At 39.9% G+C, this 26,555-nt stretch overlaps 1 protein-coding gene across 7 annotated transcripts in view; it reads left to right on the forward strand.

Annotated features, from left to right (window-relative positions):
• The window catches only part of slc24a2 (solute carrier family 24 member 2), a 49,819-nt gene that overhangs the window by 19,042 nt on the left and 4,222 nt on the right, over positions 1-26,555 (forward strand). For 2 of the 7 annotated variants that reach the window (XM_030722542.1, XM_030722541.1), the window contains exons 3-8: positions 2,269-2,316; positions 3,388-3,496; positions 6,641-6,655; positions 12,112-12,162; positions 16,426-16,524; positions 21,077-21,159. In XM_030722542.1, coding sequence (XP_030578402.1) covers positions 2,269-2,316; positions 3,388-3,496; positions 6,641-6,655; positions 12,112-12,162; positions 16,426-16,524; positions 21,077-21,159 — 405 coding nt within the window. The remainder of the gene's footprint in view (positions 1-2,268; positions 2,317-3,387; positions 3,497-6,640; positions 6,656-12,111; positions 12,163-16,425; positions 16,525-21,076; positions 21,160-26,555) is intronic. The other 5 variants (XM_030722543.1, XM_030722545.1, XM_030722544.1 and 2 more) reach the window with 5 other exon arrangements.

Consider the following 26,555-nt stretch of genomic DNA (forward strand, 5'->3'; position numbering starts at 1 on the left):
AGAGGCCTTAAGCGACTGTTATTTCACACACAGTTTTGGAGATGAAGTGAACACAGTTCTGTCAGGCAGTTGATGAAAGGCTTTTGTTTCAAAAATAAACTGTGTTACAGTACTCTTGCTGCACATGCCAAAAAAGGCCTGCTGAGAACGATGGCAGGAAAATCGAGTGATTGTTAAAAGACTGGAGTCTCTTTGGCATGATCTGGCACATTCTCCCCCGGCAAAGTTTCCACATTAAACTGGCAGAATACACTTATTTTCTTACTTGGTGAGAGTTAGATGAGATGAACGGTACGGCTTTCAAACTTGTAAATGTGAAGCACCGGCCAGCGGCTGGTTAGCTCAACTTCTCACGTTAACGTGTCAGTTGCCACACAGGTGGCTAGCAGGTGGATTTTTGTTGCCTCTATTTTTTATTTATTTATTTTTTGTATTACAGGGCAGCCTGCTATGTCCCTCTAGTCTTCTGTAGGGACTCGCAGGATTTCAAGGGCGAATAACTGCAGAAAAACTTAAAAACTTCTGTGACTCACAAAAAGGGGAACAAATAACAACAAAAACATTGTTTGGAAAGCATCATCAGTCAGTGCATCTCTGCTTTCCAGTCTACAGGTCACAGAGAAGCAGCTGTAACTGAATTTTTTTGACCTTTACATTTGTGAAAAGTGGCAAGAAAGTAAATACAATTAAGGAATAATTGTCCTATAGCTATAGTCAGAGTAGGTGCAATCACATTTTTAATTTTGATATCTGGCTTCCGAACAGTTATAACAACAAAAATATCCACCCATCCATCCATCCTCTTCTGCTTATCCTGTTCAGAGTCACGGGGTGGCTGGAGCCTATCCCAGCTGTCATGGGGCGAGAGGCAGGGCACACCCTGTACAGGTCGCCAGCCTGTCGCAGGGCTAACACAGAGACAGACAACCATTCACACTCACAGTCACACCTACGGGCAATTTAGAATGACTAATTAACCTAACCCCCACAACAAAATAACTGAGGTAAAATTATTATTGTGCTGCATTAATTTTTGCTGTGAATCAAGCAGAGCCCTTTGCAAACTCACTCACTGTTAAGCTCGAGCTGACTGAAAGAAAGCCTTTGGTAAATAATCTCTAAAGTAAAAGTCACGACAAAGATTTCTGTAAGGCAGCCTGCAGGGGATTGCTTTTGCCTTGAGTTTGTGTTTGTGCATGCGTGTGTGTGTGTGTGTGTTTGTGGGTCTCCCAAGGTGTATATAAGAGGCCTGCCTGGGTCTTATCTACACCAAAAATACCCCTAGTCTGGACCATAGCATGTATATAATGGCTGGACATAGCTTCTGGATCTGAAAAAAGAAGCCAATGAAGAAGTGCCTTAAACTGAAATCCTTTTTAATGGCCACTCGGTGTGAGTACTCTGATTGGATAGAAACATTCCTCACTCCACTTGACTGTCACATCAGTAAGAACTGTCCTGATGAGCTTATGGGCTCTGTTGCTAGCTTTGTAGTCTCATTAAATACAACAAAATTTCGATTTTGTAAATTAGTCTTAAAGGAGCATAAAGCAGGGTATGTGTTACCATGTGATCAACCAATCTCTAAGCTACGAGTCGGTTTTTCAGTCAGATCTGCCCGTTGCTTGATAAAACACATGGAGAAATGCGAAAACAGTCAGCTTGAGGCTTGACAGCAGAACTTAAGCTGCCAGTGAATGACATCATGGTGGCTACGTCCATCTTTTATATACAGTCAATGGTGTGGGCCTAAGTATTGCTTTGTACAGTACTTTTCTTTGTTCAATACATTGTTTTTAAAGTTCAGTACATGCAAGTAACCATATTTAATAATCTCAGTATCTATTCAGTATTGACCAAAAAATCTCACCATAGCAGGCAGGCTTACTCTTTACCTGTACTTTTACATTGCAACAAGAAGCACCTTAAATTCTGATGCAAGCTGACACCCTTGACTTAAATGACTCAAATCGAAATGACATTTTTGAATGAATTTCAAGGAAATTCAAGTCGACACATTCTAATCCTGCTCAGCTTGTGACTGACACAGTAGGCAGGCACAGCAGAGGGGAGGAATCTGTCCCTCGAGTCTTGTCCACTTACATCACAGTCAGTCATCACCATCACTGTTACTGTGCCGTAATGTCTTTCTCTATCGTCTTTTCGTCTTGTCTGTGTGGTTGTGTGAGGCTTGCTTCACATCTGTGTCTTGTTTTCTTTTTCTCTTCCTCTTCCTCCCCCCTTATACTTCCTCTTCTCTTTGTGTTGGATGAGAAGGCAAGTCCTGGGACACCAGAGGATGACGGCAAGTTGTCGGTAGGTCCTGTCTGATTGACACTCCCCCGTCTTCTTCTGTGTTTGTCCCTGTTTCTGTGTAGATGTATTAGAGTGACTTCTGTTTCTCCCACCATACTGTGAAGAAGACATGTACACTGTTATCTCTAACCCTCAGCCTCCCTCTGTGCAGAGAGTAGCTCCGTCTGTTTCCCAGAGCACTTCCTTTGCAACAGTTGCATTTGTGCACAGCATGTAAAAGGCAATCGAGGAGGAAGCTCAGATTCTGGAAGCCTCTTTTACTGTTTACGCAGTTCCAGCAGGAACAAGAGTGTTCAGCTTCCATCCAGAATATAAAGAAAGCAGATAAAAGAGCAGAAGGACAATCTTCAGAGTCACACTGAGAATCTACAACTTTCTAACCCTCACACAAGTCGTGCCATTCCGCTTGTCTCCCTTGCCTCCCGCTCACACCCACAGGAGCCTGTGAATTAGCACCTGACACCTCCTTTGCCTACGCATCACCTCTGAGGAGCCAAAAGTGGACATGTTCGCAGCAGCTGTCACCTAGAACGGTGCCTAATTTCCCACAGTTCTCAAGTTACGCCTCGACTGCTGGAGCGACCTTGGAGAAGGAACTCAAAAAAAAAAAAAAAATGCCACTTTAAGTATAAATGCCTGTCACAAGCCACGAGGCTTATATTTTTAAGAAGCTGTAGTACTTTGATTTTTTACTGGGTTGCAGGTTCCGCTTAGGGTTTTTATGTAAAAGAGGATTAGAAAAACATATTTCAACCAGAAGTGTAATTGAAGGTGGTAACGCATCATATGCTCATGAACAAATGTTGCAGTAACGTGAATCCTTCCTTCTGTGATAAAATGCTCTGAATTCAGAACACTCAAAGCTCCAAATGCCTAAAATGATATTTCCCTATAATGTAAAAATGAACAAGCCTACAAAACAGCATGGCTTCCTACATTTAGTTGAATACCCTTGGATTGGAAATAACTTTAGTGTAGTGCTCACATTAAGAACATTTACCGGATAATGAAAGAGTCCCATTCCCAGCAGTAGCAGAATATTTGACTGACAGTTTTTGTCTCCTCTCGCAGGCCCGGCCTCGCCTTCAAAGGGGAGGTAGTTCTGCCTCACTGCACAACAGCTTGATGAGGAACAGCATTTTCCAGCTGATGATTCACACGTTGGACCCTTTAAGTGAAGGTAAACTGCACACAGAAAGAAGTCTCTAACACACACACACGCAGCACAGATACTCTTTTTATACTTTCCATTATGTATGTTTGCAGGTTGAGCAAACCTGGATCTTGACTTGATTCTTGTCTTTAACTCTTAAAATTGAATTTTGAGATGTGGAAATGGACTGACTGAAAAATGTAATTCCTTCACAGGAAGACGACTGCTGAGCTCACATTCGTTAACAGCGCAGAGCGTCAGAATGAAAACATTGGCTTTCATCTTTTCACAAGCTCCCTACATACTTCTTTAAATTCCAAAGCTCCACTATTAACATTGAAATGTACTTGAACTGTCCCTGTGTTGTTTGCCCATTTAAAAAAAAAAAAAAGGTCCCTATAAGACAAGGAGAGCTCAGTGCTGAGGTGAAACATCATTTTCCTTTAATCCAAGATGAAGGTCCATTAGCTTAGCTGAAGGAAATGTAAAAATCAGCAGTGTCAGTGCTCGGCACAGGGGATGAATGTGTTAATATGCTGGGGGGGGTGACGCGGTGTCATCCCATTCTCAGCCCACCCTGAAAAAGACGAAGAAAAAATTGAAAAATGCATATTTAGGAAGCGCAAACAGGCACCAGGGGTTTGAGGAGAGTGACAAATCCTAATCCTTAAAAATGAATATTAATGTAAAATGCTGATTCCACCTAATAGACACTGTCATTTTTTTTATCCCCCCCCCCCCTTTTAAGTTTTTATGAAAGTTTGCATTCAGTTTATTTTGCTCGATTGAGAAAGTGTCACTGTCAGTACCCAGGAAAATATCACACAGGTCCTAGAGCAATCTGTCAGCCCACTAAATATTTCCCTTCTGGATTGATAGGAATGCATTAGCAAACGGCTGCTCTGTAGTCCAGAGCCATTTCAGCTTTCTTCAGAAATGACTTTACTTTCCTTGAAAGCCAAGCCTGGAATGATTCAGCTCAGGAGAGATTAATAAGCCTTAAAGTGCCCATTAACATGCATCAAATTGCCGTCGTACACTCAATCCAAGGCGTTCTGTTTCTGGAGTGTATTCATCATTCCATTGCGGTGATTAATTGTAAATCACAGCCTGAGTGCAAGTCTGTATGGCCACTGTTATTTATACATATATGCACAATGGAGGGTTCTACATAATCCATCCTGCTGCTCTTTGTAGATCTGTTCTCCTGGTGCCTTCTTCAAGGCATCTCATAGTAGTATTCACTGCTATACTGTGTGCACAAGATCTGGACTGAATCTTTACTGCTTTCTTTGTGTTTCTAATGATTTATGTCCAAAATAAGTTTCTATTTACAAAACAAAACAAAAAGAAATAATAACTGAAATGGATTTAAAATGGTCAAACAGGCACCTACTTTAGTGTGAAAGCAGCAGATGTGCCGTGACATACCAAATTTGATTGATGAAGTCTTCTGGCAAATTAACGACTGGAAATGAATTCACTGAAACAACAGCTACAGTGTGACATGACACGATCGATGAATTAATTACTGTCAAGAACAAAAGCAACACATTCAGCTTCCGATGATTTGTACGAATTATTTTGAAATTTCCATGTGGCACACTGGAAAGTTTTTTTCATAATCTAATGGACATGTAACCATGATATAAGACTCGAGTACAGTTGAAAAATTGGAGTTCTTCACAATTTCATTGGCTGCAGGACTATAAGGGCCCAATCAAGCTGGACCCTGTTGGGAGATGAGCAAATGTGTTCTATAAACATTTACTGACATTAACGCAAAGGAGCACTTAGAGGGTGAGCTCACAGCATAGAGAAAGACGAACGGGTCCATCCATTTAAGTTGGACGCTTGTGCTGCGTGTCCTTGTGTGCTCTTAGGCTTTAAGTGTAGTTCAGCAGGCATGTGGGGAGCTGGCAGGGCTCAGTCCATACATTTTTCATTGGTTTTTCTCAAAATAAGTTGTTCAGGCCTCAGCCCTGAAAGGCTGCTGTGCTAGTACTAAGAACTGGCTAGCTTTTGGTTATTAGAGTTTTAGCCATTTAGAGTTTGCTAGCTGTGTGTGTGTGTGTGTGTGTGTGTGTGTGTGTGTGTGTGTGTGTGTGTGTGTGTGTGTGTGTGTGTGTGTGTGTGTGTGTGTGTGTGTGTGGACTACGGGGACCAGAATGTTTTTCTACACATGACGGGGACGTCTCTTCCTTATGGGGACAAAAAGCAATAATAATGATGACGATGACGATGTGAATCATCATATTTTCAAGGGAAGATAAGTTTATTTGAGGATATGGTTAGGTTTGGCTTAAGGCTGGTTAAGGTTAGGGCTGGATGAGTTTAGTGCAAGTCAATGCCGTGTCCTCTGAATCAGTGGGTCTGTGCGTAACTGCCTGTCTGTGGGGTTTATCCTGGCTGAAACACTCTGACTCTTCACTTTTTACACTTTTTCCTTTCTTCTGCACTATTTTCTCCAAAGTGACCACACAAACTTAATTTTGCTTTTGATGGGCAATGGTACTTTGAATATAAACCTTCTGTGTTGTGTCTTCAACTTGTGCCATGATTGCAAAGTGCATTTGATGCAACGCAGGTGCTTAGTGATTTGCAAAATCTGACATGCAGGGAAAACCCTGTTCACGTTTATGGATGGCTAGGGTGTGTGTGTGTGTGTGGGAATGCATGTCTTTCTATCATATCATGGGGATATGATTATTCACTTTTTTTGTCCAGAGTTAGATGAGAATGACCTCACTCATATATATTTTCTAAAAACCATACACAGCTATATATGGCATATTACACTCACTTAAGGTATCTCTGTTGGTGCCGGTAAGCATAAAATCCAAATTTTCCCCCCTTCTTTGTAAGCTAAACTAGCATTTCCTGCCCCATTTTTAACGCTTAGCTACAAGATAGAAGAGCAGTACCAAGCTTCTCATCTAACTCTCTGCAAAGATGTTTTCCAAAATATGTTTTTTTATTTTAAGTTCAAATTATTTGAGTCATTTATTAGCATGCATAAAGAGCTGTTGACTTTTAATTTAATTCACATTTCTCATCTTGGAAATGATGCCTATCAATGATAAAATGTTCGCTCTCAAACTAAATATCACCTGGATTTATCTTGTCTCTGTTTCTGTCTTCTCATTTCTCTTTCGTTTACTGTTCCTTCAGAATTTGCTGACTCTGGTGAGTTACTCCTCTAATTTCTGTATCCCCCTACTCCAAAAAAAAAAAATTTGTTTGTTCTCATTTCAACAGCCTGGAGGCAACTCTTGTGCCCAGTGTGTCCCTTATGTATACATTTCCTAAGCGCCGACGTGCTGTATGTCAACTCTGTACTGCACCATCCCTGCAGACTCTCTTCTTCAAATATCTCATTCTCTCTTGTGGATGCATTTTTCCTGGAAACCCTCTGTGACCATTTCTACATTGTTTTCCCCATTGTCCCTAATCCTCTCTCTCCTCTTAAGAACGACTTTGTGATGTTAGTTTTATATTGCTGTTCTTTGTGAGACAGGTTGGGGGCCCAAAATAAGTGTTTTGGGTTTTCCTGTCAACATTGTATGCCAAGTTTAAGTCTGTGAGGCTAAGCAGATATTTAAGCACACAGATTTTGTTGTAGGAAAGAGAGTAAACACATCAGCTTTTTGCTTAGATCATGATATGGCCTAACTGGAAGAGGGAGAAATGCTGTCAGCTGTTTTTACATCTCCGACGTCAGAACTCTATGTAAGCTAGATGGAGCAATTAATGTAAAGATTGAAAGTGTTTCACTCTACAACTTTTTATAATTAGTTTTGGCCAAAAAACTATAATTCAGGTGTTTATTCAGCATCTAAATTTAGCTAAAAAGTAAACAAAACAGCAGTTTTCTTGATCTTGTTGAAGTGAATCTCCTACAGTTTAATAATAGACCTTTAAACGTGCATGTTTTTCATTGGAGGGAACATTGTATTAGTCTGGTACACTTAGTTCCCGGCACAAGAACCAGCATCTTCTTTTTTTTTCCATCAGCGTGGAGCTACAAACAATATCACTTAGGAGTGGTATCAAATATTGAACTGCACAGAGAGGTTGGGAGGGAGAAGGGCAGAGTGTCTCTAACTCTACTGTCTGAGCCCTCAGCGGACTGCTGAAACAAGCTTCTCAAAACAGTACTCAGAATTCAGGCTGCGTGCATACCTTTGGCTCAAGCTTGTCGATAAAATTTACCACTCTGAGATCTGAACTGTGGTGGTGAGTCTGTGCTCATCCATAGCTGAAGTTGACCTCAGTACAGAAGAGAATCGGCACAAATATGTCAGCACAAAAATATGTGGTAGCATATATTAACATGAACAATGGGAGAGGCATAATCTTGTTTTCCTGATTCAGATGGAAAGTTTAGACGTCATTGTTGATGTTTTAGTTGAGCATAGGTCACACAAAAGTCCTGCATAGGTTGAGCAAATAATAGACAAGCTCACCCACTAAATTTGGGTGAGTAAAATACGCCCACTTCAGCAGACAACCTGCTTTTTCAGTAAACTAGTGAGACCAAAGAGAGTGTGGTTCGTTGCTTTATTTCAAATTTTAGATGCTGGCATGGAAAAAAATTTGCAAAGGGCAGCAAATGAGGTCCACATGGATGTTAATACCAAAACAGCAACAACAGAAAATGACCCTTAAATTACATAAGGGTCTGAATTCTTTGTGCAATTATTATTTTAACGGCCATTTATTATGAGGGCTAATCCATTCTTCCAGCAAGCATGTCCAGTTTTCCCCACAATGCTGCTTTGCCTGCCAGCACTACTGTCTGTACGGTGACCCAGCACTCCATCGATTACATGGCTCAATAATGCACTCACTGTCAATGACCTCCCACCCCTTAGGCAACGGAAATATATTTTCCATGTATGCAGATATAGCCTATTGATATTTTGGTTTAGATTTTTGTATCAACTTAACACTATTCTTAAAACATTTATAGCAAAAGATTGCACATACAGTAAGCTCACACCAAGATGCTGAAATGGTAGCATATTTACTGTAGGATATAATCACTATTATACTGTTTGTCAAATGAGGAGACATTAATGAGATATTGTTTCACATATGCTTTGAGTTTTTGCTGATGCCTAGATGACCCATAAATATGAAGTTAAGGTAATTAAGCTTATCATAAAACTGTCACCAAGTAGTTAATCCGCCTCTGTTCAAAAATAACCAAACCCTCCACGTATGTCACACCCCTTCCCGTGCCTTCTGAGCCACCCCACTCTGGATGGGTGAGACAATCAATGTTAAAAGCCTTTTTTGCTTTTGCACAGGCTGTGAATTTCCCTGACACTCCAATGCCCAGCAGACAGAGCGGACTTGCACACACACGCACACACTCTCTCACATATGGCTCACCAGAGGTTTAGAGGTCACACCACAAGGACAAGAGGTCCCTTGGTAAACGACAACAAGCCTCACTCTCTCTCGAGTTGCAGCGGGCAGAACGTGCAGGCAGTGATTGTGTCTTGGGATAATTGCCCTCAGGGCAGCTTTGCAGAGACTGGACTTGGAGTGGCAGTGCACTTCAAACCAAAATCATATAACCATATGGGATTGAAACACTTGTCGGGTAGTGCTGCAGATGAGCAAGACGTTTTGCAATGAAATGTGATTTCATCTCATTAGATTGTGTTTTCATGGCTGCCAAGTCTCACATTTGGCCTGAGATTTTCACCATAATCCTCTCACACGCTAACAGAGTGATCGCCCACTATTGGATATTAGTGTGAAGGATGCAGGCATGTGGGTGGAAACATACATGGTACTTATTGTACTGATACATAATAACATGTCCAAAACTAGAAACCAGTAATTGCAAATTTAATATAAACCTTTTGATTAACCTTTATTTAATTAAAAAGTAGTCTATATTGAGCTCTTTTATAAGGTAAACCTAGTCAAAAATACCAAGTTATTATAGTCAGTTAAATCAGATAAAGAAGTCAGATAAAGGTCAGACAAAAACCCTGTAGCACAATCACTAAGGTATGAAAGGAGAATGCTATTTAAAACATTTAAATTCTTTTTAAATGGCATGTGGTTTAAAGGTAGTGTTTAAAATGAAGTCTGTCTTCTTGTTCCAAGCTCATTGTTTGTACTATATTAAAAAAAATAGTGTTCAAAACAGCCTCTTGGTTCTCCATCAGCGAGATTAACCACCTTGATGATTCAGTCTAATGTCTGTTGGAAACAGGAGAGTGGATTTTACAGCAGCAGACAGAAAGATTTCCAAGAATAGGCTTAATGAAAAGGTACATATTGTTCTACCTCTCTGTTGCCAGTGAGGTCCTTCCAATGATAAGCGTTTGGTTAAATTTACTATAGTAACTAGAACATATTCTTATAGGAAGCATTTCTTTTGCTGAAAACAGTTGCTTATGTTTGCTCACAAATTTTTGTGGTATATGGCAGGTAGGTTGTTCTAAGTATTAGTTTTTGTGGCGATTCAGTAATCAGGCTGTCTCGTGTGCTCCCCTGCCTATATGTAATCCCAGACTGGCTCCATGATGTGAACATCAGACTCTGTGGGGGCTATCTGCTACAGGACTTCTTGTTCTTGTTGGTGCTGAGGATAGTTTTTGTGACTGCATGTTTGGGGTTATTGTCACCATGTAGAATGAATTTGCTACAAGTCTGATGTGTTTTGCATGATGCATAAAAATGTAAACATCTAACGTATTTCCTCTTATGAGCAATCAAAAGTAGGTTGGAACACCTGTCCAACAATTCCAGAGGAATTTGTGATCCTCTATTGTTCATGTGCATAATCACATGCGCCAAGGTGTGAAAGGAGATGTGGGTCATTACAATCAGTGGTTTCAGGTGAAGCCAATTTGGGACTTCGCTCCATTGTTTCATGTGACCTATATGAGGTCACCAGAACAAAGGTGTAAATGGGGGTTGAGACGCCTGGGGAGGGAGCTCAGGGTTTAAATACCTGGGTCTCTCCACCTTTTGGTCTGAGAACTGAAGAAGTCTTTCAGCTGAGAGGTGAAATGTCTTCAAAAAACAAAAAAGAAGTCCAGTCGCCCTTTTTTCAAGCTCCAGAAACTACTATGACCTAGATGACTGAGAACCTACACAGACATAATTCCACAGGAATTGATGTCTGGTTGTGAGATTTGATGAAGATGGAAAAGGATATAGGATGATCAGTGAATGGTTAAAAATAGGTAGAGATACAGAGGCAGTAATCAAATGGTGTAGAGGGAACCTCCGTCTCACTAATCAGAGCCTCAATGGCCTTCTTTCTAAAAACACTCCAAGGACAGTACAGCACTTGTACAGTCTAGCTCTGAAAATCAAGGCAAGTGCTTCATATTTGGCAAAGGAATTCAGAGCTCACTGGAAAAGCGTAGACAGCGAGAAGGCCCTTGCATCAAGCCCCACCTTGGTGAACAAACAAAAAAGCATTACTTGCTTTTTGGCACAAAACTGCAAGATTAAACTTTGATAAAGATCCTGCAAAGAAGCCTGTTGAATATTTGGAAGACATGCTCTGGTAAGATGACAGCAAGATAACTTAGTTCAGATGGGATCCAGCATGTTTGGGGGGTGCCAGGACTACTAAGAGTGAATGTATAGTCTCAACAGTGATGCACCGAGGTGGGGCTGTGATGGTAGTTGTCTGCATGATTGCAAAAGATGTTAAGGGGGCTTTTTGTGGATATGTTAAAATACTGCCTTGGATAAGGAGTTAACAAAAACAAATGGGTGGATCCCATGCCTTCTGCACAGTTAATCTAGCATAAACCTACTATTCTGATATTAGGTTAAGATAAATTCTATCTATCTATCTATCTATCTATCTATCTATCTATCTATCTATCTATCTATCTATCTATCTATCTATCTATCTATCTATCTATCTATGATGAACAAAACTGAATAGAGCACAGTTTAAAAACTGAATTGCCGCTTCATTAGCCATTTACTGTTGAAACGGCGTGGGAGGCAGAAGTCTGTGGTCCAGTGTCCTCTGCTCAGCTGCTTCACGTTCAGCTGTTGCTGCAGGTTTGAATTCCCAGCTAATTCATCATGCCGATGTGCTGACTGTCTATTTACTGTAGCATGGAAGAACTGCAGCAGTAAGGGAATCAAATTAATTGTTCGGGTTTCATTGTGGAAATAAAATGCCGAATCATCAAGCCCCTGAATAAGCTTGTGTGCAGAGGAGAGGAGGACTCATCATTTTGTTGCATGTTGACCCAGTATATTCTCTTCCGGCTGTCCTCTTCTGTTTGTTTTCAATATATCTTTTTATGAACCTCTTATTATTATTATTTCTTTTTAATGGTGGTATATTGATTGCCCCTCCCCCCTCCCTATGCCATTGGCAGGCTCTTTATCAGACTGAGTTACTGTAAGACCCATAATGTTTTTTATTTGCAATTCAATCCTTGCTTTGTTTTTGCACTTATGCAGTGATGACTTGGGGAGATTTTGTCTCTCTGTATGTGACTTCTTGTGCTTGTGTGACTCTTTGTACACAATGTGATGTACGTAGAATCAGCAGATCTGTCTTGTTCTGTCATGTTCACTCTTTTCCTTTTCTCTGTGTGTTTGTTGCCTTACCCGTGTCTTTTGCTGTGATGTTGTAGAGCTTGGGACTTATGGGAAACTAAAATATTATCACTCAATGACTGAGGAAGGTAAGCCTGAAAGTTTTCATTACTTGATTCTTTGAGACAGCTTCTACCATTCCTTTTTTTTTTGTTTTTGTTTTTTTTTTATCCCTCCATCTTTATCATGAAGCAACACATTCAGCCCCATTTTTTTCGTTGCCTGTGATACACAGTTTGCATAGTTTTGCTTTAAGTTGATAACCTCTCTGAGATTTCACTGGCATAAGTGCAAATCATAGTAGCCATGCCATTTTTTTAAGTGTACTTTTTGTCTCCATTTTTGTTTTTTTGGCTTTTTTTATATATATTTTTTCTGCCCTTAGAATATGTACATACATATTGTGTGTTACTGTGTGTAGTGATATTATGAACTTTTATTTATTATATATTTTAAGAAAATCTCAAAATTTACATATGCTTTATATGCTTCTTCTGTTTGACTGTGAAAATTAAGACATGCATAATGTGGGCAGGTTTAACTACAAACACACGTACATTGTATATGTTGCATTCAGAAAACACACAAGGTCTTTGGAAAATTTTCTTTTCTTTGCTTGTTTTTCACTGTTGCCCATCTGCGTTTCTGAGCAATACAGTACATCATCCATTCCTCAGCACTTACTTGGAGGTTGCACTTGCACCAGAAGCGACGTTTCTGAATTTGGCAAACTGGAGTGACTAATCCACCCAGTGGTTGTGTAACAGGCAGAAATGACAACATTTTCTAACCCACACTTCACAAACTGGTCATTGTTTTGATCAGGACTGTTAAATGTTTTTGAAGTTTAAGAATATAACTAAACATTAACAGTGGATTTTATCTGTTTAATGTAATTTTACACTATAGTCTCCCAACAGCACATTGTTGTAAATACATATTTATGACTTTGGTGGAGTGTGACTTTTTGATATTTGTGTAAATAACTATTATGCAAAAAAAAAAAAAAAAAAGAAAGAAAAAAAAACCACACAAAACATCTTTTTAAATTTGGAGTTTAAAAAAAAGGAAAAAAGTATACTTAATCAAGTAAAAGCTCTATTTTTCCAGATAACTATAAATAGGGCAGAAGTGGCAAAATGCTATCTCTAAATAATGTATCAGGTATCTTTACTTTTAAAAGTAGCCTCCAATATCACTGTCATTAGAATGTAATGTTTTGCCTTACAGTATTAGCTACTAAGAAAAGTAATGTGTTAGTTATTTGCCAGTGTTGCCAGAAATTAACACCCTTTTTACAGTTAACTTGAGTTGTGTGGTTATGTTGTCCAGAGTGTATCTTCTAAGCGTACTTTACCTCATTTCATGGTGATTTCATGGGGACTCCATTACTTGAGCTTGTTAATTTTCCCCATGACAGCTTTTGCTAAACTAAAAGCCAGCCGCTCTATGGCACTTGCATAATTCTCCTCCTCAACAGCGCCTCAGCACCAGTGTAGCTAGCTGAGATTAGGCCTGAGTCATTCAGGCAGCGAACATCTGGCTTTCACTACAGAAAAATATGCATTCCCTGTGAAATCAATTGCTAAAACCCCATTCAAGCAGGCCAAGTGACTTTCAGTGACACTCTGGTAACAGCCTGTCACTAGTGTGTAATCCACAACCAGTTGGTGAGTAGTTGCTGGAGGTTCCTGGCAGTTGCCAGTTGGTTGCAAAGATGTATACTGTGCTACACCAAAAACTTCCCTGTGATTGATTTGGTCACAGGTAGCTTTCCACAGTCACCAGTAGTTTGCGTGAAAGACAAATTGTCTGCAAATACTTGCAAACTACTTGCTAAGCATTAGTAAAACTGTGAAAAGTGCAACAAAAACCAGAAAAGGAGAACATTCACCTTCAAAGTAAAAATTGTGCCTTTTGACATGCATTGGTGGTTGCCATGTTAAGGCACGGTTTTTACTCTGATGGTGAATGGTCTTTATTTCTGGTTTGGGAGAGTAGATGGCATATGTTTGCAGACAGGTCAGTCTTTTCCACACAAACTATTGGCGACTGTCGCAATCTGCTTCTGACAAAGGCAGTTGTAAGGAGGGTTTTGGTACAGCACCTTCTTTTTGAATGAGTTCACTTGATGAAAATCAGCAACCGCTTGTCAGCCAGTTGGGGAATACACATTTTAACCTTGCAACGAGAGGTCGCTGACTGGTTTCTAGGCCTGTGTGACTGAGGCCTTACTTAGCTTGCAGTTGCTTTTTCAAAATGTGAAAATTATAACCATGGCAGTATTTAATACAAATATTTCTACAAGGTGAATCCTGTCATCTTTACCATTTGAAGAAGTGACCAATTATCTGATTACTTGTTATGCTTTAACACTGCGTGTCATTGGTTAAAACAAACAAACAAACAAAAAATAATCAGAGTACCCTAACAAGTTTCTTTGTTTTGTGTTACTCACAACGCTGGTTATAACTTAGACGAAAAACTAGCTAAACTCCTGGTAAAGCTAACAGGTGATCTCAGATGCTGTGGAATATGGTGTGACTAAAATGCTAAACTTCTTTGTTCTTGCAGCTTCTGTAGTAACCACTCTTTGCTTTTACAGGTCTTTGTCAAAGTATGATCACAGTTAAAACTGAAACGTCATGCCAGAGTGGGTTTGTTCAGCATTTCCTTTGAATACCTACAGCTGAAAGCCCAACCCTGCCATTTTTACGCCCAAGTAACCTGATGATGATGTCACACTCACTTATCCATGAATAGACACATGCAAACACACACTCGCTAACACAACTAACTGACAGTGACCGCCTAAGGTGAGTGATGTCAAGGCAGTGGAATGTGCGAGGCTGTCATGTGAAATTCGCCAGTGTATGTGTGTGTCTTTGTGTGCATGTGTATGTGTATGTGTGTTTGGAAGAAAAAAAAAAAAAGAGGCAGAGAGGCAGAGAGGGGCTGAACGTTGCCAAACAACAAAAAGACAAAGTGAGAGAAGGATTGTGTTTGCCAAAGATGAACGAGTGAGAAAAACTGAAGTGACAGAAAAATGGAGAGTGAGATAGAAGGGACATGAAGAAGGCCGACAGTGACTTGGGGTGGTTAATGATTTTGCCAGAAGGTCACAGACAGCGTTCACATGGCTGGGCGGAGTACGTATTGACGCATCACTGTGCCAAGCACTGACGAATCAGCCATGCATTTGTGAAATGAAACAAAAAAATCTTTTACATTGATTGCAGTTGGGTGATTTGGACGAGGCAGGAGACGCATGCAAAGATTGACACGCACAGTTAAATTAAGCACGAATGCACGACAGGGTTCACACAGAAAGTATGTGCTACAGACAAAATCTTTTATATTACAGTGTGGTGTCAAAAGAAAATACCAACAGCAGCCACTATTGCTGAGTTGACAAATATTAAACTCTAACCTATAGCACAGAGGAGCCTGAAATCTGCACAATATGGTATTAGAAACACATTTCTCTATATATATTTTTATTTGTCTGTGTGTTGTTGGGGGATTGCAGGCTTTAAGGGTTTTATTGAAACTCATTGCTGCACATGCCAGCAGTCAGTTATTGCTAGTCATTAAAACATGGGGAAAATTGCTTTGCATAAGCCACTATTTACAATATCACGAAGGCATGCTAATTATGTAAGCCACAAGGTCATGGTTCAATACAGTCTACTGCGTCACGTCATTACGAATGGATTTGTGGAATCAATTAATGTTATCAACAAACTAATACTTACCAGCAGTTTTATTCACATCCTGTTCTCCAACTAGCTGATGTGCCACACATGCCATAGTGTGTAGTTATTCTTTTGTCTCTTGTTGCAAAACAGATGGGCAATAATAATGATAAAATTAGGTGCTCCCTGGATTAAAATTTTGAACACAGTCCCTGAAACCTTTAAATTTGTTATTTGTAACATGCTGTCCCAAACCTTTGTTTGCTTTTAGTTCCCTGCTAGCCTCTGACATCTCTTGTGAGTTTTTTTGATCTGAAATGAGAATTGAACAAGACCAGGAATGAATCTGAGCTCTAGAAGGCAGATCTTTTCACAAGAGATTCTCTCAGCTTTGCCTCCGCCAAGGACCAGGACATTGCAGGATCATCAGTATATGATATGCTATGTCATATTGACTGTGTTGTTGTTGCAATGGCAGTTTTGTGTAAACCCACCACCCTGTTTGTTCTGTGCTTTTGAAATGTGACCCATCTTGGGTCAAAGGTGACAACGAAGGAGCGCTGACTGGGATGAGGCCGAAAGGCTTTGTAGATGCTACGGTGTGCAGCGCTTTGTTTAACCATTGCTGTGTTTTTCCTTTTCTTTTCTTCTTTGCAGGTAAATTTCGAGAGAAGGCATCCATCCTTCACAAGATTGCTAAAAAGAAATGCCAAGTGGAGGACAGTGAAAAGGCCAATGGAGTAGCAAGCCGCTCAGGTAAACAAGACTTTGATATTCCTTAGGTCTTAAGTGAGTAGTTTGAAATTATGGGAAATACATTTATTTTCTGGCTGAAAATTGTCTGTGCAATCAAAATGTTAGTCATTATGTTACACTAAGCCAACCAGCAACTGACTAAGTGGCATCAGTGTGATATTTTCTAAAATGTGTCTTCCCTTTATTAAATATATTGTGGAAAAGTCTTGATCCACCCCTTAATTCTTTGTATTCTCTTTCCAAGGAGCCTGAATTTCTTGTAATTTTTTTAAAATGGCCTCGAGCAGTAGTTTCCTAGGTTTTCTGAAGGTCTTTCCAGTCCTTGTACCTGATAATTTTCAGAGGAAACAATGAATCATTCAAGCCTAAAAAGGCACCTAACTCAAGGGATGAGCCTGTGTTCTGTCTCCATATAAGACAGCTTCATAAAGAACCAATTTTATATTGTATCCTTAGGTACTTTGTAACTAGCAATCTGTTGCAAAGCCACACAATTTTTTTTCCCCATTTCTTTAGTTGAATCTGCCAAATATAACACAGTTTGACAGGATCAAAAAACAATTTTTCCACCATCAAGGTGATTTGGAAAGAGTTATTAGCTGAAAGCATGGCATATCTGGATATGACAACAGTATCTGAAAATAATGTTCTTAAGAAAACGAAAAAAAAAAATCCAGCAAAGACCTGAGAGGTGCATCAGGTCTCAGTAGAAGAGTGGCTGCCAAGAAGGGAAGGGAAGAGAAACAGGGAGAAAAGACTGAGGTTGCCAAATTATACAAGAACTGGTCTAAAAATCTGTGACAACAGGTCTTTGGAATGATAAATCTAAAAGATTTTTGTTCAAATCATTGTCAGCACGCACAGAGGACATCAGGAAAGAGATACATCTGTGAGCATCTACAGCCATCTGTAAAACATGGTGGAGGCTCTGTCATGGTTTGGGGCTGCATTTTAGCCAGTGGCGTTGGAGATCTTGTCAAAACAAATTGATGGAATTATGAGCGTAGAAAAGTATTTTCATCCACCATGAAATACCATGTGGAAAGCCTCTGATTTTTCAGCATCACGATGATCCCAAACAGACTGTCAAAAGCAGTAAAAATATACCTACATAGAAAAATATGCAGTGGAACACTAACAGCAATGAATTGGCCTTCCCAGACCTCAAGATTATCTAAATATTGTTACACACAAAGCCATAGAGACTATGGGATCATCTTTACAGAAACCAGAGCAAAAAGAAGCAAACATCCAAAGAGCTTTGAATGTCCTTCAAGAAGCCTGGAGATCTATTCCTGAAGATTATTTATTTATTTTTATTTTATTGAATTTATTTCAAACAATCAAAATAAAAAAAGAAAAAAAAAAAGAAAAAACGTTTGGGAAAATAAAACATACATATGTGTATATATGCATATGCACATATATTTACATATACAACAGATACAAAACAAACATCAATAAATAAAATGACCAGCAATGTATTTTATAAACAAATCTCAAGGTGTTCGAAAAGGGAGCAGGAAGAAGCAATAGCTTATCTAGTCCTGTCCCCATGTCATTTTGCAAGTTCATAGTTAAACTAGTTATATTATTATCCAAACATGCCTATGCACATGCATACACAGACGCATGCATGCATGGCTACACACACCTACCCACACCAAAGTACCCAAAGATACAATCTACCCAATCCTCTATAGATCATTACTGAAAGAAATGACAAGAAAGCTGCTTGAGAGTTCAGGCTGTGTGGAAGAATAAAGGTGGTCAAACCAAATTTATAGCAAAATACACTGTTCAAAAAAACTGAAGTAACACTTTGAGAACACATATGATCTCAATGGGAAAAGAATGCTGGATATCTATACTGATATGGACTGGGCAATGTGTTAGGAATGAAAGGATGCCACATCATTTGATGGAAATGAAAATGATCAACCTACAGAGGGCTGGATTCAAAGACACCCTGAAAATCAAAGTGAAAGAAAAAATGATGCAGCAGGCTCGTCTGTGTAGCCAAAATTTCATTGCAGCAACTCAAAATGGTACTCAGTAGTGTGTATGGCCCCCACATGCTTTTTTGCATGTCTGACAATGTCAGGGCATGCTCCTAATGAGACAACGGATAGTGTCCTGGGGGATCTCCTCCCAGATCTGAACCAGGACATCACTGAGCTCCTGTCCAGGAGCTCTGAGGTGCAACCTGGCAGCATAGGATGGACCGAAACATAATGTCCCAGAGGTGTTCCGTTGGATTCAGGTCAGGCAAATGTGGGGGCCAATCATCTTCCAGGAACTGCCTGCATACTCTCGCCACATGAGGCCAGGCATTGTTGTGCACCAGAAGGAAACCCAGGACCCACTGCACCCATGTACGATCTGACAATGGGTCCAAGGATTTCATCCCGATACCTAATGACAGTCAGGGTACTGTTGCCTAGCCTGTAGAGGCCTCCATGGATAGACCTCTGTAGGGTCCAGGTATCGCCACATGCTACCAGTAGTGACATTGACCCTAGCCAGTGCAAAACTAAATGAAAAAACAGAAAAGATGAGGAGGGAAAAATGTCAGTGGCCTCCACCTGTAAAACCATTCCTGTTTTGGGGTTGCACCTGTTGTTAATTTTATTAACACCAAAGCAGCTGAAACTAATTAACTACTACCTTCTGCTGTTTAACTGACCAGATCAACATCCTAGAAGTTTAACTGACTCGATGCTGTTGTTCCTTTTTTTTTTTGAGCATTGTATAAAGAAATGAGGGGTGGCTCAAGACTTTTGCACATTACTGTATTAGCTGGTTATTCAGACAGCTCACTGCCATTCTCACCTCTGATCAGCTTTGGCCCCTGATAATCTGCCAGGATATGCGGGCATAGCTAAAAGATGATTGTGTAGCTGTATCTATCTGCTGTTGCTAAAGCATCATCTATAAGCATTATCCAGCTTAGGTGGATTGGTTATTAGATTCCCCACTGAAATGATCATCTGTTGTTAAACAAACATGACATGACCAAGAGTAGCCAAACTGATTACAAGTGTTGTCTTCAAGCAGCATTTAATCAATCAGAGTCACTGCCAAGAGTAATTTATGTGTTTTTCACTTCAAAGAGCACTGGACCAAAGAACAAACAGGAGGCCAGAGGAAGCACTTTCATGGCCACAATGGAGGCAAAGCAGGAAAATCAAAGGGAGGAATAGCTGTTGATCAACAAGGCAAAATTATGCTAACCGCACCACATTAACATAATACCCTCTTAATCAAAGTGCTTGACTGGTGGCCATCACAGCTAACTTCACTTTTTAGGCCTCACATATCTAAAGTTTATATTGTTTTTTGCAAAAGAATATTTACTATCATTACAGTAGTTCAGTGCAGGTATGTGATAACATTCCTGTCCCGTTTTTGTCTGTAATATTGCCACATCTTAGCGAGGGAGTGAGGTCAGGTGGTGGACCAAAGTGGTATCAAGGCACATTATCTGTCTGAGAATCTGCTAATTGTGTCACAGCCATACTTGGATTAAAGCAATTTCCACAGCAATTATGGTTTAATCATCTGATTACATGGCTTTTGGCTCTTTGTATTTTAATAAGGGTTGTTAAGTAAGTCTGGCCTCAATTGAAATGGATTTATACCAGGTACTAGCATACGATGAGGGAGGATAGCATTAGTGTCAGATATGCACATATATGTTCACACACATGGGTGTGTCTTAATACACTTTTTTTATCACAATTTTCATTGTTAGAACTTTTTTAAATGCGTGGCATTGATATGTAGATTTCCACCAGTTCCATAAATTGTTATTTCAACTAAATACAAAATAGAAATCAAAATTAAGTAAAAAAGATTGATAGGCTGAAAGAGATCTTAGCACTGCTAAATCAGTTAGTATATAGCATAAACTATCCCCTTCAAGGTCATCTCCTTGTGCAGCTCTGCACTACTTGTATTCAGATCCCTTGCACTTGGACGTTTGCAATTTCACTGCTTGCATGGAAAGCAAATAACAACCTCTGTCTATGGCTAAGACGGAGAGACCTGAAAACATCGCCTTCCATAGAAGATCTTATATAATGTTCATGCCAAGAGGTGGTACTTCAGGTCATGAGCAGGAGCATACTGTGTTTTTTTTTCAACATTCAAAATAAATTTCAACCTGAAGCAACCAGAAGTTCAAATGACGCAGATGCATACCTGCAAGTTGCCAGAATGGGGCTTCTAGAGAGAAATATAAACAGAGCAGAAAGGTGGTGTCCTTGTGCAGCAATGCACAAGGACACCACCTTGAAAGAATCAAAATGAGGATAAACAGGTATAGTTTGTTTTGTTTTGTTTTTTTAACAGATGCAGCCTTGGAACTTTTTGATCACACCTCATAATTCCCTGAATGCAACAGCACAGTGTGAAAATTCCCCAAGCCTTAAAAAGATGCAGAGTCACAGCATTGCAGACGTGCTGTGTCTACAGTTCTTCAGATCATAACAACTAACACTGTCTTTCAGAGGCACCTATACTAATTCATTATCTTTCAAACTTCCCACAGATAAGAACCTTCCGAACAGCTCCAGTGTGGAAGTGGAGGTGACCCCGCCTATGAATGGAACGGCAGGGCAAGAGGGCGAAACGGTAAGAAATCAAAGAGCAAGCACAAACCACAGTATGTGGGAAAATCTATTTATACCAGTTCATCCCCCTGTCCACCTAACTGGGTGAGAAGGTAATGAAACTGTGAGGCGAACATCAAAGTAAGAGAGGCATTTATGAATATTTTATGCCTCTCATCTGTGTCGGTGTTCCACCTTGAGTGTGATTGATGCAAAGGTTGCACCAACTATGGCACAGGTCACTACTGCTGATAATTTCCCAGCATGCACTCGGGCGAGTTCCTCCATCTTCAGCCAGACTTGCCAAAGACCCGCCTTCTCCCACTGAGTTCTGTAATCACACTTCTCACTCACCTGCTGCTCCCCGCCGCTGGATGCTTGAAACAAACACACTCGCACACACACTTCAACACAAACACGCACTCGGTCTTTGACACGTGGCCAGGCTCAGAGAGACTCAGAATGGCACCTGCGCTAGAGCTGCTGGCATTAACGATGACAGTAGGATGCAGCAACCCGCCAAGCCAGCAGACGGTCCTGGGGCAAGCGGGCAATGGCTCAAAAGGCGTATACTGAGAGGAGAACAGACAGAGGAGACGGGGGTGTCGGTCATCCTGCTGGATTTTCAGTTTTTAAATTGCTATCACCAAGAGTAGTCCCAAGACAATCTGGAACCTGCTACAATTTTTCATCAGGGTGAACATTAGAAGAAAAAAGAGAGATTTAGCTGCAAACTTAAATAAAAATGACCAAATCATTTTATACAAGCTGCAAAATTCTGCTCTTTCTGTGTTAAAGTGTGTAGCACAGGGGGATTAATCACTCAGGTTTATGAAGTTACAATCCATAAGAAATCAGTTCCTGCTCATCTTGGCACTGGTAATGCTGAAACTGTCTTAATACACATCAGATAGTTGCTGGATGCTGGAAATCACACAGCTTGTAACTCTCTTGGGGCAGACAACTTACTACAGAAGAAGGCAATCAGCTGATTGTACTTGTGTTCTTTAATTACTATAATGTGTTTCCTCCAAGTGGCAATCAATTGAAGCCAAAGCCGAAGTGCCAGAAAACTGCATTTCCTCTGATGGCCACTTGAGACTGGCTCCAAAAGCAAGTCAGTTCTCATAGATTCCCATGTTAAAATGGCCAACTTTATGTTTACAGACAAATACAAAAATACAGTTTTGGCCTGTGTGGATAATTTCCCCCTTCACAACTGCTGTCTGGTGGGTCACTCAGTTAGAGGCATGGCAGTTTTGATTGACAGTTTTGCCAACACTGACAACTATAGCTGATAGCTATCTGCTTAAAGAGGCAATGCATTAATTTTCTTAACGCTTATGGATCCAATTTGGTACCCAAGCTTCCTAGCCTGATGTGATAACTTTACCTCTAAACATGGTCAAGTGTGGCATTCAAACAGTACTGCGGCAATCAGAACACTGACGCTGAGACTTCAAGATGCAGAGTTCAAAACCTGTGGGTGTTGTGATTCTGTCCGTCTTTATTACACAGTCAGTGGTTTCCTCTAAATCCAAATGAATCTTCAGTTTTTCCTGTTATTAAATTATATTTGAACTTTAAAAAATATTTCACCCAATACAATTTATTGTATTGGGTGAAATCCCTGTACAATTTTTGAGTTTATCTGGGAATGTCAGGTGACCGTGCAAACAAGGTAGCTACCAAGAACAAATGTTAAAAAAAAAAAAAGAGACATTGGTTTCAGCTGCACAGTTATGATGCACTTCATTAAGCATGGATTTTGGCATCAACATGAAAATAAAAGGACACTATATGGACAAAAATACTGAGGCGCCTACACTTACAACTTCAGGAGCTGCTTGAAACTCATGAAGCTCCCAGCGCACAATTTTTGTGCTGCTGTTAATGCCAGAGAAGGTTTGACTCTTGACTATTGAGTCAGCAGAGTGTTGGCGATTTTTACACACTGCGAACCTCAGCACTCGGCAACCTCGCTCTGTAACATTATGTGGTCTGCCTCTTTGTAACTGAGTCGATGTGGTTTCTAAACACTTACAATCTGTAATAAGATCAATCACAGCTGATTGTGGAATATCTAGGAGAAGAAATTTCACAAACTGACTTGTTGCAGTGGTGGCATCCTGACCAATTCTTTCACAAATGTTTGCAAAGGTGAACATGACTAGGTGATTGGGTTTATACACCTGTGGCAATGGGACTGAAAACACCTGAATGCAAATTATTGTCTGTTTTTTGTTATAGTTGGAAGGATTAGTCAAAAGGTTACCAGAGGTAAGACTTAGAAGTGATTCTGTTTTAGTGTCAATCTGATTCTGGATCTGTCTTCATAAATACATGAAAAATTGAAATAAGGAAATAATATTGGGAAACATCATGTTGATGTTCTCAGGAAGATTACACAAACAAAACCAGATATTCAATTTATGCATGATCTGGAAGTAGTTTTTTTCCACTGTGGACATAATATAGCAACAAATCCAGATGAAGTCTTTTTCAGGGAAGGTCTTGCATATTTCAGCAAGACAATGCTAAACCACATACTGCAATTCATACAGCTAATACAACTGCATGGCTTCATAGTAGAAGAGTCCAGATGCTGAACCAGCCCCCTAACAGTCCAGATCTTTCACTAACTGAAAACATCATGAAATGAAAAATGCAACAAAGAAGACTGAAGACTGTTACACAGCTTGAATCCTTTATCAGACAAGACAGGATGCCATTGCTCTCCCAGAAGTCCAGCAGCAGCTGGTCTCCTCAGTTTCCAGATATTTATGGGCTGTTGTTAAAAGAAGAACATTTGATATGGTTTCTGTGTTCTATTATGAATAAAATATAAAATATGGGGTTATGAGATTTTCAAATCATTGAATTTTGTTCTTATTTACATTTTATGCAACATCCTAAGATTTTTTTAAATTGAGGTTGTAGTATGCTGTGCTACTGAAAGAAAAATAAAGATTTTTCTTTTCTAAAACAGATACTGGCACACAGCACTCTACCTAGGAAAGCTTCAGACAGCACAAAAAAACCTGCTGAAGCTACAGCTCTTATTTCCCACATGACTGTATTGATCTACTTTTCTGCAAGTTGTTTTCAGATTGATCTCTCACTTCTTTGGGTTAATAATAGCTTTTACTCATACAACTGCCCTGAAGCTGAAAATATTTGCTTCTGTGAACGCAACACAGCCTCTTTCAGCCCATTTTTAGAATAACATCATAACCTGATACGATGCTAAAAATGATATGAATGTGATTAATGTTAGGCAGAAGGCAGAACAGGAATCTTAAAAAACACCATTTTCAGGTGATGAATCACAAACTTTGAAAGACCTGGATGCTTATTGGCATTCTTGATTCCTGCATGCTGCTATTTTTAGATCCTGCATAGTGCACCTGCCTGTGTCAGCGTGGAAGTTGCTGGAAACAGCTCACACCTTCATATTGCTGCCAGAGGCCCCATCATACTAATTGTTCAATTCCTCCAGGATGTCTTGGCAACCAGGACTGAGGAATAAGGCAATAGTTAAGGTCATATTAAAATTTGCAGGAGAGTTTTACACAGTTTACTGACTAACCACATGAGAACCGAGTTGACAAAAATAGTCATATACTTTTCTTAAAACAGCAGATTTAAAAATAAATAAATAAAAGCAATATTGCATGGTGCATATGCATATATGCGTGCATGTATCTGGTTTTATGAGGACGTTCAGGGTATGACTCACAGCAAATTGTCTTTCTGCAACAACATATTCTGGATTTTCTGCTTTCAGTAGTTTACATGTTGAATATTTATGAGAGCATAAAGCTCCTGTAATCAATTCTTTAAATAACATACGGGAAAACTAAAGAAAATCATAACCACGGGATCTCATGACTCATCCTACCTTTTCTATCACAGCTAAAGCAATTAGAAAAAAACAAAAAAACATTGTATTCAGAGGTTTATGGGTGGAAGTAACATTCAGTTTGAAGATTTGCTTGCTTTTTCTTTTCCTAAATAGGATGAGAATTTTATATCCAGATGGATCCTGTGTGTGTGTGGGGTGGGGGTGGGGGGATTCATGCCATTGCAGCTGTTACGGCATCTATGAAGATGAATGTTTCATGTGAAGAATGAGACACTGCTGTCAGAAAGCCTAATAGTGAATGGAAATGGGTGAAGTTTCAAAGATAAACTGTATATTTGAGGCTTTCTTTCCAAATTACACATAGGACGTAAAGGCGTCTTACTCTGAAATACGTGCACTTTCAAACAGATGGCTGCATTCTGTCGATTCCTTCATACTAAAAGTTAAAAGTTACAAAATAATGCAAGCACTTTGAACCAAAAATCCTTGGTATTTTTTTTTTTTATAATATGCTAAAAGAAAGAATTGGTTTAGCATAGCCTTAGTTCAGACACTCCACAAAGTCAAGCTCAGCTGGCAAATCGGCTGATCTCAATACCGGCTCACGTCAGCATATGACTCATCTGAAAGCCTTCTATGCACCCCAATAACCTATGCAGCACGCAATTTAAGTTGCTTTACCCTGCCCATAGTTGCAAGCTGCTTTGCAACCCATTTTCACCTCCAGCTGCTCCTTTTAATTCTGAGTCTGATTTGATTAATGTGGTAGTTTCCTTTGATGGCTGCTCTGGCTTTCTGTGCATGCACATAGAAGGATGGGGAGGTGTGCTCCCAGAAATTACTGCTGATGAAAATAACAATAATCTGTTGATTAAAGTGACTGAGACCTTATTTTATTTGAAGACAAAGTCCCAAGATGTTTTTTCCTATTATTGTACTTTTTTTTTTGTTGTTTGTTTTATTTTGTTTTGTTTTGCATGCCTCATGGAAGAGCACCTGTCAGATCAGCAATCAGAGGCATGCAGTGTTTTCCTCTGGGTAAACTAATGCAAACACAACATTTGCACTTGCAGGCTTGCTGCTGCAGCTGTTCATCTGTGCCTGCACTTTTTTTTTCAACCATTTCAATTCTTGTACTGTAGCTTTGTTGCCTCACACCGGGTACCAGAGCAAATGCTTCCCTCCAGGAAGAAAAAAAAAAATTAGCAAATGTCACACCTCCCCTTGCAGCTCTGTGGTGTCTGATAAAAGTCAGTGCCTTTAAGCACAGAGTTGGCAGTGTTACCAACTGAGCCACCACAGGGCAGGAAAGGCCCCCAAGGGGCTGGCATTTAGGAACCAAGTTAGACGAGGGAACACCAGCTCAATAGGGTACTTAAGCACAGAAAGCAAGTAAAGCAAATCATAAATAGGCAAGTGATGGACTCATGGTGAGCAGCGTCAGCCAGAAACAGTAGCTTGCATGCAGTCAACATGTCCATGAAAGAGCTGCAGAGCAAACGGTGTTGTGTGGACTGTCAGTATCGTGATAGAATATAAGAAGAAACTTTTAC

Source organism: Archocentrus centrarchus (genome assembly GCF_007364275.1).
Source record: "Archocentrus centrarchus isolate MPI-CPG fArcCen1 chromosome 18 unlocalized genomic scaffold, fArcCen1 scaffold_23_ctg1, whole genome shotgun sequence".
NCBI classification, from domain to species: Eukaryota; Metazoa; Chordata; class Actinopteri; order Cichliformes; family Cichlidae; genus Archocentrus; species Archocentrus centrarchus.